A 13252-nucleotide genomic window follows, 5' to 3' on the forward strand; every position below is an offset into this window, starting at 1 on the left:
GTCGCCTTCAGGACAATAGAACCATTCAACATTGGCAGGTTTTCCATAGTGTAAATATGGTTGTATAGGACGTCCTATTTCTATAGGATTAATTCCTACAAAATCGTAGTCATTGAATGTTCATCTACGCATAAAATTGCATATTTGCGCTATTCGCACGAGAAGTACAATTCATCCCAACCTGTTAACTCTGAATCGTGAAGCAGCTCGTCGTTCGCAAAACTTCCGCAGCCCTTTGACATCTGTAATTCTCTCGTGAAGGAGTTTGTCGGTGCAGCTACTTTAATGATCTAATTAACTGGTCCATCCATCAAGCACGAACGATATGACGTGTGCATGTGCTACAATAAACTGTGGTCTCCAAATAGGCGCGTTGGTCTGATAAGATGGACATTACTACTGCAACTTGGTCGGCTTCGAGATTTTATTCTATTCGCAAGTGGAAGACGACCTCGCTTGGACACCAGCTTCCTTTGTCTCTTCTGTTGCTGGTAGCGCTCGGCTCATTTGTCCACGCAGTATCAGGCAAGCAATTGGTCTTCTGTTAGAATAAGTTGTTAAAACTTTTCTCGAACTAACGTTAGTATTCAAAATTTCTTCCTGAATTTCTTGTTCTATCGTCCTAACCGTTTGAAATCAAATTAGTTTCCTAAATCGAACTAATTTTGGAACGTAGAATGTATATCGTTGATTATATGAAACCAAATTGGCAAGATGAATTTCGATAGGGAAACCTAGGGGCGCAGTTTTTATTTTTTGAATTGTATAAGAAATGTTCGGCAATTTAAATGTCTTGTAAATCATGCTCAACAGCTTCGTTGACAGCGATGCCGTTTGGGTACTTGCTTTTGTATTAAACAGTATTTATCGAATAGCAGGAACTTCGTGATCATTCTTTAAGTAAAAGACTGGAGTAACGAACGTGTTACGTAACGTAATAGACGGTAATCATTATACCGAACTAGTTATTATCTTGTGCACCTTCACTTATTTATAAAATGTTGATCTCGCTACTTGGATCATAACAATTGCGATAACGTAAGAATGTGCTGGGATCTCCAATTGTGGCGTTGAGTTATTCTGTTGGCGGACCGTTTAGGTTAGTACGATTGAAGCATACCAGAGTTAATACCAAGCGTGCTTGGAATTTATGATCTCCATTATCCTCAGGTTCATCTGTCATCTCCCCTAAAATTGAAATATCAGAGCACCTGGGATCACCAGTAAATTTCGTAGTTGATCTAGAAAGAGCGAGTGAAGGCGACCGGCATAACTTGAATGGTCGCTGGGAGGAGAGCCATACGATTCCAAGGAAAAGATCAATTACGCTAAACCATTTGAACAAGAATCATCCACTGCTAGCAAACGCGTTTCATAAAGATTCATTCGGCCGCAAGGTGAAGCTCATTGAAAGTCGTACTCCAGAAGAAGTGAAGATTTTGTCGTTTCGGTCGCAAGCAAGATCTTCACAAGACGATCGGTCGTGGCGGTCTGCCGATAGAAACATACCGAAGTCTCAAATACCAGAGAAAAATCTTGCTTTTATTAAGGAGAGCAAGAGTTATACGAAATTTTCATTCGAAAATTTTCTTAGGACTACACCCATTACAACCACCACTGTCGGTACCACATCAAATTCTATAACACCGGTTGATCGACTTGGAATTTATCATAATTCTGGTCAGATCGAAGGCAATAAAAATATTTCTGGTAACTCTGAAGATTCAAATGGAGTGCTTGATACAATACGTCGTTACAAAGAATATACGTTTTCCCCCGACCCAGCTCACTTGAGTTCAAATTTACTCCGTAATGTTCTTCCAAATCAGCGAAAACTGGTTACTCCAGCAGGCGTTCAGTTACCAACTCCAGTACCTTTCGTTAATGTCAGAGTGGCGTCCTTACCGAACAACACTTTTAGCGTACCACCGGTAGCGGGTTTCACATTTAGGCCTTCAGATGCTCGACCAGGTTCTAGTCTGACAGACGACAGTGAAGCTTCACTTTCCCCCGGCGAAACTTTTTTGAATACTGAATCTCCGGCTCTGAGGATTAATAAGTCAGATGTTGAACGAGCTGGTTCTGCGCAAATAACGACGAATAAACCTTCCGCGAATTCCACCACGCCTACCACCCCGGCTACCTTCCCGACTACCCATTCCACCACGCCTACCACCACGACTACCCATTCCACCACGCCTACCACCACGACTACCCATTCCACCACGCCTACCACCACGACTACCCATTCCACCACGCCTACCACCCCGACTACCCATTCCACCACGCCTACCACCCCGACTACCGGTACCCATTCCACCACGCCTACCACCCCGACTACCCATTCCACCACGCCTACCACCCCGACTACCCATTCCACTACTGCCACTTCCAATTCTACAACTCCCGTCACTTCCATCGTGAAGTCTACAGAGGCGGTAACAGGATTGCCATCATCCGTTGTCACTACTCAGCAATTCCTGACCAGAACTTCACAAGCTGTCGTAAGCTCCGAACCCTCGACAGGAGGTAACACAATTGAAAGCATATATTGTAATTTATGTACTTGGAATTATACGATCGTTCAATGTTCATAAGCAATAATGATTTCTTTGGTCCTGTTACTATTATTTCTTATTTTCAGGCCCATCGGTGACGGAGCAAATTAAAGTTGAACCTATTGTTACGGCAGGTAAGATTTTCTGGTCAAAGCACGTTTCGAAAATAGCATGAAATGCAATTATTTTTTTCGGAATTAACTGTCGAAATTAACTCGAAACATAAATTATTGTTATGTCACCACTCACCAGCAATTCAAAGAAATTTATCATGCCTTGATTATGATTGCCTTTTAATCTAGGTTGCGAGGCGCTAAAATATTTTCTTTCCGCATTGCTGAAAATTATCCTACTCTTCATATTAATATTAAAATACATTTTCTCTCTCCTTAGGAGCTGGCGACCCTACGGCAGCGTTTGTTTTTCTAAGTCTAGGACTAGTTACTATCCTCATCGGCATCTTTTTCATATTCAAAATTTGCAAGGAGCGAGTCCAAAACGAAAACGTTCGTCCTTACTTATCGCGTAGCGTCTCTGATGCCTAAGAATCTTCAATCATGCAAGCTTGTGGCAATCCTAATTGTGAAGACTGGTGTGAAAATTGTGTGCAATGTTGCGAAGATGTGAGTTGTGTTGTTTGTTCAACGGCCCACAACAGAGTAGTTGGTGAAAGGAAACAAGCGCCGCCGCAAGACAAAGTGGGGGAGGCGCAAGGTACGACGCCAGATCCAGAATCTGCAAATGGAGGGCCGAAGCAAAAAAGTTTCATGAGATGGGTTATAGCATTCCTGGTTTACTCCGGGGTGGCTTTTTGGTTGTACATCGTGAAGCTGTTGACTGCTTTGTGTCAGGCATGTCTTACGGTTTTGCTTCTCATTGGGTATGGTTTCGTTATCAGCGTCGAGTCGGGTGTCGTTTTGGCCAGTAAAATAATTGTAGCTATCGAGGCGATCTCGACAAATACGAAGTTTTTTCTTTTTGAATACCAAGGGTCTATCGTTTCGTCGCTATTTAGGTATTTGCCAGCTACGTACTCGGTATGTCCCAACTGTAAGGTTGAACATCCCGCACAACTCCCGGCAACTACCGAGGGACTTCTAGAGCACGTGGTTGTCAGTTTCGCGAATGGTATAAAATGGTGCCTCCGTTGGGTTTCCGGCGTTCTCCTTTGGGTCGCCAACATAACAGTGCCTATTGAGCTGACGCTTATATATTATTCCTTGTTGACGAGTCTTCTGAAAATAATGGAAAGTCCTTTGAAATTCTGTGAAGTTTTTGTGACACGTGTTCTGAAGTGGGTCACTGAGAATGACGGCACTGACGATGGCCACGCTACAAATGATCCTTTTAGGCAAGTTTCCAATGCTTGGTGCGCTCTGGTGCGAAATATAAAAGTCCAAGTATTAGGCTTCATTCTGCTAAATGTTCGTCTTGCCATTATATTTCTTCGGCAGTTTCATGTTGTTCCTGAACATCTAGACACGTTAGACACGAATGCGATTTTTTACGCTAGTTCCAATTTTGGTAGTCAGGTCTGGTCTGCGAATAGAGATGGACCGTAGTTCACGAATTGGAGCCGTATTTTATTGATTGAAATAATTCACAAACGTAATATATTTTGTACAGATCATTGTTCAATAAAACCTAAATTTGAGAATTTTTTTGTGATGAAGCCTTTTGTAGAGGGAAGAGTAAGAAAAATGTAATGACACTGGAGCATTTCAGGAGCCTACTAGGCGTAAACCTTCGTAAACTGTAGTGCTGCGTCCAATAGCTACTTTGAACGTCCTGTGAGTTGTGGCTACAATAAGCGTACATCGCAAAGCGTGATGTAAGGCTACATACACCCGTTTCATTCAGCTCCGAATTAGTTCCACCACTTGGATAAAAGAAGTATCATTCTTGAATAGGTCATTTCTTACGTCATAAAATCCAGATTTCGCAGAATTCACGTTTCATCGAACCAGCAACTGGCTACTATCTTGGTTCTTAAGGGTACGGTACGCACACAGTGAAAGCAGGTTTGCCCGCGCGGGCAACCTGCTCCAACCTGCCACAAGAATGAACATAGGATAATGATGTTAGTGTTCACAGTGAAAACCTGTACGAATAGGCTTCTGTATTCTATGGTTTCAGGCGCCATCCTGAGCAGGTAACCAGCACGCTGGCAACCTGCCTTCCTGTGTGCGTACCCTTACACTGTAATCACTGGGCAACATTCATTTCGCCGAACAATCTCGATAGATGGACTGCAATGAAGTTGATGCCAGTTCTTGCTATGATTCAAGAACTTCAATTCGATATCAAATCTATTTGCAGTGCGCATTCTTCCAGATATAATTCTGAACGTGATGTCACGAAGTAGCAATTTTTTACAAGTAAACGGGAAGGACGAATAATTCATAGGTTTGATCTGCTTGCTTTTATTTGCCGCCAATGAATTGACTGGACGCAGGCCGTTTCGATGATCATTAAATTGTTCAACGATATGGAAATATGCATGCAGGCTAAGAAACTTGTATAGTTTCACTACCATGGGTCGACTAAGAAGTTTATGCAAGGAATAGGAAGAGTATGCGATTGAAGAACGAGCAGAAACAAGATGCAGGGCGTTGCTAAAAATACTCAACAAAATACGTGCACGGAGGATAATCATTCCGGGTCTTCAAATATGTGGAGGGAAAAGTTGAGGAATTTAAAACGTTAAACTATCGGATCGTTCATATTTGATCAACAGTAATAGCACGAACACGAGGGTGACGAGAACGTAAGGAGACGAGTTGTAAACTAGGCCGTAACAGGCGACTTTCCTGGTGTCAGAAAACAATCTTAACCTTCTACTAACCAAAAAATAATATAAAAAAATTATACACGCTAGAGACCTTTCTCCAAAAATGATATATACTCAGTAAGTCTTTCTAATTGTTTTTCTGAAGGCATATGATGTACTTTTTCTTTAGGGAACGCTTTAGGCATAACCATCTGAGTGGCGGCGTCTAAATCCCAGCCCAAAGCCTGTGTCTTCTGCAGCGCTGCCTCGCGCTCCTGTCCCAGCAGCTTGCTCACGTCGTCCAGGCCTATAGACGTGTAGGCAGACGCGATGAGCTCCAGAGTGCGCTCCCGGTACGACTCTGTTGAGAGTGACCAATATGACTTTGTGGATAGTTATATTGATGGTGATGAATGTGATTATGTGGACAGTTATATTGATGGTAACGAATATGACTATGGAAGTTATATTGATAATGACGAATATGACTCTGTGGACAGTTATATTGATGGTGACGAATATGACTCTATGGACAGTTATATTGATGGTGACGAATATGAATATGTGGACAGTTATATTGATGGTGATGAATATGACTAAGTGGACAGTTACGTATATTGATGGTGATGAATATAACTATGTGGACAGTTACATTGATGGTGACGAATTTGACTCTATGGACAGTTATATTGACAGTGAACATGAATATGTGGACAGTTACATTGATGGTGCTGAATATGACTATGGACAGTTATATTGATGGTGACGAATATGAATATGTGGACAGTTATATTGATGGTGATGAATATGACTATGGACAGTTATATTGATGGTGATGAATATGACTATGGACAGTTATATTGATGGTGATGAATATGACTATGTTGACAGTTATATTGACGTATACAACTATACTGATAGCAAGGGAGAGGACTATGGATAGTACCATAAATGACTAAGGATAGTAATGTATTAAACAATTGATAATTACATGACTTATTAATAGTATGAGCATGACTATTGATAGAAATGTACATAAATTGCGTTACCTTATTCTGACTTGAAATAAAAATATGGCTGACTCACCGAGTGGGTTCAACAATTCAGGGGATAATCATGACAACAATTATTTACGTCAGTATTACAATTACTAGTATTTGCATCACGGTCTAATATCTTCAATAGGTACTGAATAATAATTTTCAGTTTATATTGGTGATAAACACAGAAACATACTTGTGTATTTACACTAAACAGAATCAAGTCCCGTTTTCCTTAACCTTGAGGAGCTTCACAATTCAGCATCAACGGTCACTTTAAAAATAAAAGAAAACTTATCAAGTATTACCAGGTAAAATTCCAATAAAATCCCCAAAATTACAATAAATAGAAGATGCGTACCAATAAGAGCAGCCATAATAGGGGCAACATTAGGGCCCCACTGTGTCGAGTTGAGAACCACGAAGACCGCGGCGCGGTCGCGAGTGAACAGCACGCGCCCTACGCCCCATAATCGCTCCAGCTCCGGACATCGCTGCTTCACGGATGCAGGGATGCGCTTCCATAGGAACTTGGCTGACATCCTGTATAGTTAGCATGATAGGGAATTGGCTGATATCATGTGTGGTTAGTATGATAGGGAATTGGCTGACATCCTGTATACCTAGTTAGCATGATAGGATCTTGGCTGTCATCCTGTATAGTTAGCATGATAGGGAATTGGCTGACATCCTGTGTGGTTAGTATGATAGGAAATTGGCTGACATCCTGTATAGTTAGCATGATAGGATTATGGCTGACATATTGTATGGTTAGTATGATAGGAAATTGGCTGACATCCTGTATAGTTAGCATGATAGGATATTGGCTGACATCTGTATAGTTAGCATGATAGGAACTTGGCTGACATCCTGTATGGTTAGCATGATAGGAAATTGGCTGACATCCTGTGTGTTAGTATGATAGGAAATTGGCTGACATCCTGTGTGGTTAGTATGATAGGAAATTGGCTGACATCCTGTGAGGTTAGTATGATAGGAAATTGGCTGACATATTGTATAGTTAGTTTGATAGGAACTAGGCTGACATATTGTATGGTTAGTTTGATAGGAACTAGGCTGACATATTGTATGGTTAGTATGATAGGAACTTGGCTGACATCCTTATGGTCATGGTTAGTTTGATAGGAAATTGGCTGACATTTTGCATGGTTGGCATGAGGAGATGTTGCTTAGACTTGTGCAATGTTTGTATTGTAAATGTTGAATTCAAATGAATTCTTGAGATATCAGGGAGTAAGGATCAGAAGTTTATAGCTTGCATCAGTCAAAAAACTTAAAGAGTTTTTTATATTGAACTTTTATAATAATAGAAGCTAATGTATACTGCAATGATTAACAAAACAATTATAAATATTCATAAGAACATTGAGAAATTATGTCCAAGTTAGAGCCTAAAATTTGTGCAATAAATATTTAAGTTAAAAATGCAGTTTCACTCGCATTTTTCTCACTTGGCAGTTCACTTCAAACAAAGAAATTTAGTATCACTTCTACAAATTCCTGACATAATGATATAACTATTCAAATAATAATCATTTTTAGCTCTAATAAAAATATACCTATGCATATAGAATTAATAATAGTTATAGATAAAGAATAGGACAAGTTTAAATACAAAATTGATTATAGTTTATGAAAAAGAATGACAGTTTAATCAAGAACTAATAATAGAATTTAAAATGTAATAGCAAACAACACTTGGAGACGAGGACTTGTTTTACTCACACATCGTTTTGAAGGAGGTATATGGCTAAGAGTTTCTCGTACACGGCATCAGGAGGCACGCCATTAGGTGCCTGCAAATAACATGACTATGACTGATCACTGATGATATCAATTGGTCCATTTTAGTAAAAACTGTACACTCAAGTTGAAAGTAATCTCATGAAACTAAAATAAATATCAAAGTAATCAGAATAAGAAATATGATAGAATAAAATTGTCATGGATGTTTTTTCAAGCCCATTGATTTGCTCAAAAATGTTAATAAAAATATATCAATTGTAGAAGAAATTGATATTATATTATATTTTACACTAAATAAAAAGCTGGCAGTCTACTTATGAAATGTGAAATCAGTGTATTGCATGGTAACAAATTCAAGACAGATTTTTTCAGGTCACAAAGATGTTTGAGTGACAATTTAGTTGTTACACAACAATACATCAAAATTGCTCTAGTACATCAAAAAGCAGTAGGATAACTTACGTCGAGCTCTTGGCTTTCAAGTGTTGCTGCTAGTTCATTGTATTCTGCCAAAGAGAGAGCCATCTTGTACTTTAATATGAAAATCCTGCAATATGAAGAAGAGACAAATGAGAAGTGAACCATTAAAAATAAGATTCAACAAGGAGTTGAAATGTATAGAAATAAATTGAGTTGATAATATTTTAAGGGGACCGTCTAACCTAAAATTTTCAATTTAGGCGTTTTCCACTTTTTGGGCTCATCTTAAAGCTCACTTTTCAACGCATTCAACGGTACCATTTTACGTTTGAATGTGAAGTTTCATGATGATCGGATAATAACTTTAGGAGTTATAGGCTATCTCCAATTTAGGTTAGACCGTCCCCTTAAGTCACAACCATCATCCCAAAACTGTAACACAACATGGTCTGAATACTTCAGACCCATGTGATAAAATCTATAGTTTAGAACAAACCAGAGTCATGAGATGTCATGAATCTTAAGTCATCTAAATTAACTTTTTGGATTCAAAATTCATATTATAATCAATTCAACACTTTGACTCCGATTGCTTCATCTTGTGCTATTATTTCATTTTTTGTACTGTTTTTAAACAGGGTTGCCAGACGGTCATTTTTTCCAGACAAACTTTGTGATTAAGTTTTTCGCAATTGCATTGGCCAGCTAAAATTGATGATAGGGATACTTCCAAATTAAATTTTAAGTACTGCAAAAAGAAAATAAATGGAATTTTTATGGCGGAACCTACAAATAAACTAGTACCATCAAACGGGGTAAAAAGGGACAGGCGGGGTAAATAGGGACGTGCGTCCCACATTTTGTAGAAATGTTGTAGCAGCTAAACTAATCAAAATATTGCATAACTAAAAATAGTGGCGTAAACTTCAACATTTTTACTATCTATTATGTATAAAGCTTGTCAAGAAATCAAACATTTACTATCTCTAAAAAATTGCATACTTTGACCGGCGGGGTAACTTTGACCACTTTCCGTTTTTTTAACAAAAACCCCCAAAACTCAAAAACGATTTGACATAGAAAAATTTTGTCAATGGCCATCAAAGGCCTAATACTGAGGCTATGTAACACAATAGAAAGATTTAAAAAGTTTGCATATCTAATAGGTTAAAAAATTAAAAATGTGACCCACGAAAAAGAGCTATTATTCAAAGCCTGTCGGAGTACCCCCTCCAATTTTCTTATTTTTTGGTAAAATAACTCCAGGTTTTGATGCATTGTAGTAGAACTCTTCTAGTTACATATGCAAAAGACAAATTTTAGGAAAGTGTCATAGTTTGCAAATGGGGGGCGCCACCTCCCAATGGGGTTACTTTGACCACCTAATGGCAGCCGTGACGGGGTAACATTGACCGGCTTGGAAATTAAAATTACCATAGGTACCAATATAACATATTTTATGCTTGATACACCTATTAATGTTTTTTTCTTTATGTTTCAGACTCTACAGAGTCTTATATATGGTAATTTTAACTTAATTTCCAAACCGGCCAATGTTACCCCGTCATGGCTGCCATTAGATGGTCACATTTCGCCCATTTGGGGGCGGCGCCCCCCATTTGCAAACTCTGACACTTTCCTAAAATTTGTCTTTTGCATATGTAACTAGAAGAGTTCTACTACGATGCACCACAACCTGGAGTTATTTGGAGTTATTTTACCAAAAAATAAAATTAATTTTACCACCCAGTCATAGAAACCCCAAGAGCTGGGGTAACAAAGACCATCACTTTTTTTGAAATTACATCAAAACTATGAGAGGCAGGAGCCAGCAATTTATGGTGAGTAAAGCTAGACTATAGACCTGTATTTTGCATGTTTCAATTTAAGTTCAACTTATCTAGTAAAAAAATGGCATCATTTTGAAAAGTGGTCAAAGTTACCCCATTTTACAGTAATTGACCTAAACTATGATTTATTTCTTCAAAACATATGATGTTGTTACTAAAACATTATTTTTTGTTTCAGGTATGTTTTTCATGATCTTTTTTGTTATAATGAAATCACTAGACTCAATTAAAATTGTGCGAAATTACAAACCATCTTGTAAGCTTACAGATACAGAAGAAATGCTACATGGCTGCTGATATGAAGCTTGCAGTGGACAAGGTCGTTGTCAATGCTCAATGGCATGTCCAAGTCCATGGATATAGTTATATCACATTATTAATACGGTAATTAATTATTATGGTAATATCATATCAATAAAGGAAAAACAAGTAAAAATCACAGAAAATGTCATTTATTTTACATCTACATCATCTACAATGAAAGAGGAAGACTTCAGAGTACTGTTAGTAATAGATGAGTACACTCTGCATGCTTCAAATGTTTGAAATTGAGTTTTATTTCAAGTGTCCCTTTTTACCCCATTTCAAGATTAATTCAGGAGCCCTTTATATTGCGTCTAGCGCTTTACAAATAGCATATGGAATTTTTTTGAAGATGCCATTCGATAGCCCTCGCAAAGAGCTATAAAATGAGCCTAAATTTGTTTCTGAAATGTTTCATGGTAAGAAGTTAACAAAAAATGCTCAAAACCGTCCCTTTTTACCCCGTTTGACCATATATATTGAGTTATCGGCCTTTTTTGTTTTCGGATTTGGCCGATTTTAGGCAACCTGAATTATGTACCTGGAGAAATACATTTCATGGTACACATATGTACCACTTTGGAGTCAATGTGTTAAGCTGCAAACTCATTTTCCAAGCCCTGGCTTTTACATTAATTTTTATTTTACTCTAAAAATGCTGCAAAATATATTTTTTGCAGCTCCCTCTAGATACAAGTTGGGACATTAAAACACATTTGATTCATTTTTCAAAGTTACTGAGTACCGTACCGGTAGATTCAGTGCTGTGGGCAAGTTGTCACATTTTACTGAGAATACAAGAGTAACAAAATAATAATAATAATAATAATTCATGGCAATGGGAATTTTGTTAGGAACAAGGTACCAAACCATGAGCTTTTTGACTGAATCAAAATATTTGCTGCTGAGCTGAACTATTGACTTTAATTGGCAAATAAATAGATAATTCCTCAAGCAAAAATCTCATAGCCATACGTATGTTAGAAAAATTCAATTTGCAGCTAAGATAAAAAAATACCATTGTCCATTTGAACATCCAGCTCCAAAGTCACTTATTTTATACAATGTTAAGTTTAAAATCCTACAAATTGATTGTAATGTTAAATTAATTGTGATGTGTATATAAAATATGTCTAGACATAGCTGTCATTAGAAATTCCCAATGTGATGATATGGCAACATTGTCTCTACAGACTTGTATGTAACACTGATACATCATTGTGTGTCATCAATGTCATGTGATGTGTACCCTTGAAATTGAAACCATTTGCATTTTATTAATGTTTGTTTTTTGTCTATATAATTAACCTTTAGAGTTGCAAAAATGAGAACTGATAATTGAACAAAAACTTTTGGTGCCTGTATTTTTTTATTCAATGGGTTTATGCGGCGCAAACCCATTTTACCGGCCTGCCGGCCTAGCAGATGTCGGGCACAGAACATATTTTGGACATTGACATACGGGTCTGTACTATTTGCCAAAAACAGTCTTTCATTAGAAGGCACCGATCTCAAGCAATGTTGATTGTTGCCTTCTATTCTTCAGTTTTGTAATTCATGTCTAACCAAATTGAGATCTATGAATAATGAATAAATATTCATAACTGTGCCGACTCTTAGAACCTGGGTTAGTACAAATGTACAATAGAATTCTAGTCAACTTGATGCAGATATATGTTTGTGTGTGATGGCATGGTGCCAGCATAGTCCATACTCCATAGTGGCAAAGCAGAGAGTTTTTTTAGACTCTCACTCAAGTTCATTTTTAAGTCTTATAAGTAGACCAGTAAGAGTAAAGTATCATGGATACCAGTATTATCACACTTAAGAAATTGGCTTAAATCTTGAGTACATGAGGAAATTAAAAATGAAATGATTCTAATTTCTAAACACTCTGTGCTCTAATTTGCACTTTGCAGTTTGCAGTAATAAATATTCAAAGAGAAAAAAATTTATCTCATTGGAATTAAAATAAAAAATTGAAGAGAAGAACAAATTGTGATTTTGCTAATATTTTAATGCAGCTTAATCTACCGATCTACGCAAGGCGGCAAGCGCAAGGGCTAGCCTGCTTAGCCCATAGTCCTGATAGGCGCTGCATATAACATATTCATATCTTCACAACGGATGATATAAAATCATAAAATGTAAAATTATACGCATATTATAAATGAAGACTTTAAAATATTCAGAATAGGCCATCATGAAAATCGTTATTTATTCTTAATTTCGACACTCCGGCAAATGCGGCAATAACAACAGCGCTCACTCTGACTCAAACATGCGCTGGTTGTAAATAGGTTTTCGATTCTATATCGCTTGATTCTCTATGTTCGATCATTACATACGATCTAACACTTTATTTCAAAGCCATTTGAGAATTGTGCGAGGAAAAATGCATAAAAAGCTAAATTTCGTTTACTGTATATTTTAAAAGTTTTATATTCTTGTAAGAAAATGTCAATAATTTTCGAAATAAATAAAATGTCCAACTTTTGGGAAGTTATTATTTTGGAAAGTCTATACTGTTACCTGTAATTCCAG

General features: G+C 37.7%; 2 protein-coding genes across 2 annotated transcripts; one reads left to right on the top strand and one right to left on the bottom strand.

Annotated features, from left to right (window-relative positions):
• Window positions 1-224: 224 nt before the first annotated feature.
• Window positions 225-3988, top strand: LOC108674719 (putative GPI-anchored protein pfl2). The gene is made up of 4 exons (XM_018162686.2): window positions 225-525; window positions 1171-2529; window positions 2645-2692; window positions 2952-3988. The coding sequence occupies exons 1-4, from the start codon at window positions 387-389 to the stop codon at window positions 3101-3103; spliced, it is 1698 nt and encodes a 565-aa protein (XP_018018175.1). The 5' UTR covers window positions 225-386; the 3' UTR covers window positions 3104-3988.
• A 977-nt stretch (window positions 3989-4965) lies between these two features.
• On the bottom strand, window positions 4966-8717 carry LOC108674708 (COP9 signalosome complex subunit 8). Its single transcript, XM_018162673.2, has 4 exons — window positions 8598-8717; window positions 8115-8185; window positions 6730-6911; window positions 4966-5689 (listed from the first exon to the last, which is right to left on the bottom strand). The coding sequence occupies exons 1-4, from the start codon at window positions 8658-8660 to the stop codon at window positions 5433-5435; spliced, it is 573 nt and encodes a 190-aa protein (XP_018018162.1). The 5' UTR covers window positions 8661-8717; the 3' UTR covers window positions 4966-5432.
• Between the last annotated feature and the right edge of the window lie 4535 nt (window positions 8718-13252).

Source organism: Hyalella azteca, unplaced genomic scaffold (genome assembly GCF_000764305.2).
Source record: "Hyalella azteca isolate HAZT.00-mixed unplaced genomic scaffold, Hazt_2.0.2 contig17851, whole genome shotgun sequence".
NCBI classification, from domain to species: Eukaryota; Metazoa; Arthropoda; class Malacostraca; order Amphipoda; family Hyalellidae; genus Hyalella; species Hyalella azteca.

Coding starts and splice junctions, on each gene's coding strand:
- LOC108674708 (XM_018162673.2), bottom strand. CDS start 8,660: ATGGCTCTCTCTTTGGCAGAATACAATGAACTAGCAGCAACACTTGAA. Junction 8,186..8,597: donor TTGAAAGCCAAGAGCTCGAC/GTAAGTTATCCT, acceptor TGTTATTTGCAG/GCACCTAATGGCGTGCCTCC. Junction 5,690..6,729: donor TATTATGGCTGCTCTTATTG/GTACGCATCTTC, acceptor CACTCTCAACAG/AGTCGTACCGGGAGCGCACT.
- LOC108674719 (XM_018162686.2), top strand. CDS start 387: ATGGACATTACTACTGCAACTTGGTCGGCTTCGAGATTTTATTCTATT. Junction 2,530..2,644: donor CTCCGAACCCTCGACAGGAG/GTAACACAATTG, acceptor TCTTATTTTCAG/GCCCATCGGTGACGGAGCAA. Junction 2,693..2,951: donor TGAACCTATTGTTACGGCAG/GTAAGATTTTCT, acceptor CTCTCTCCTTAG/GAGCTGGCGACCCTACGGCA.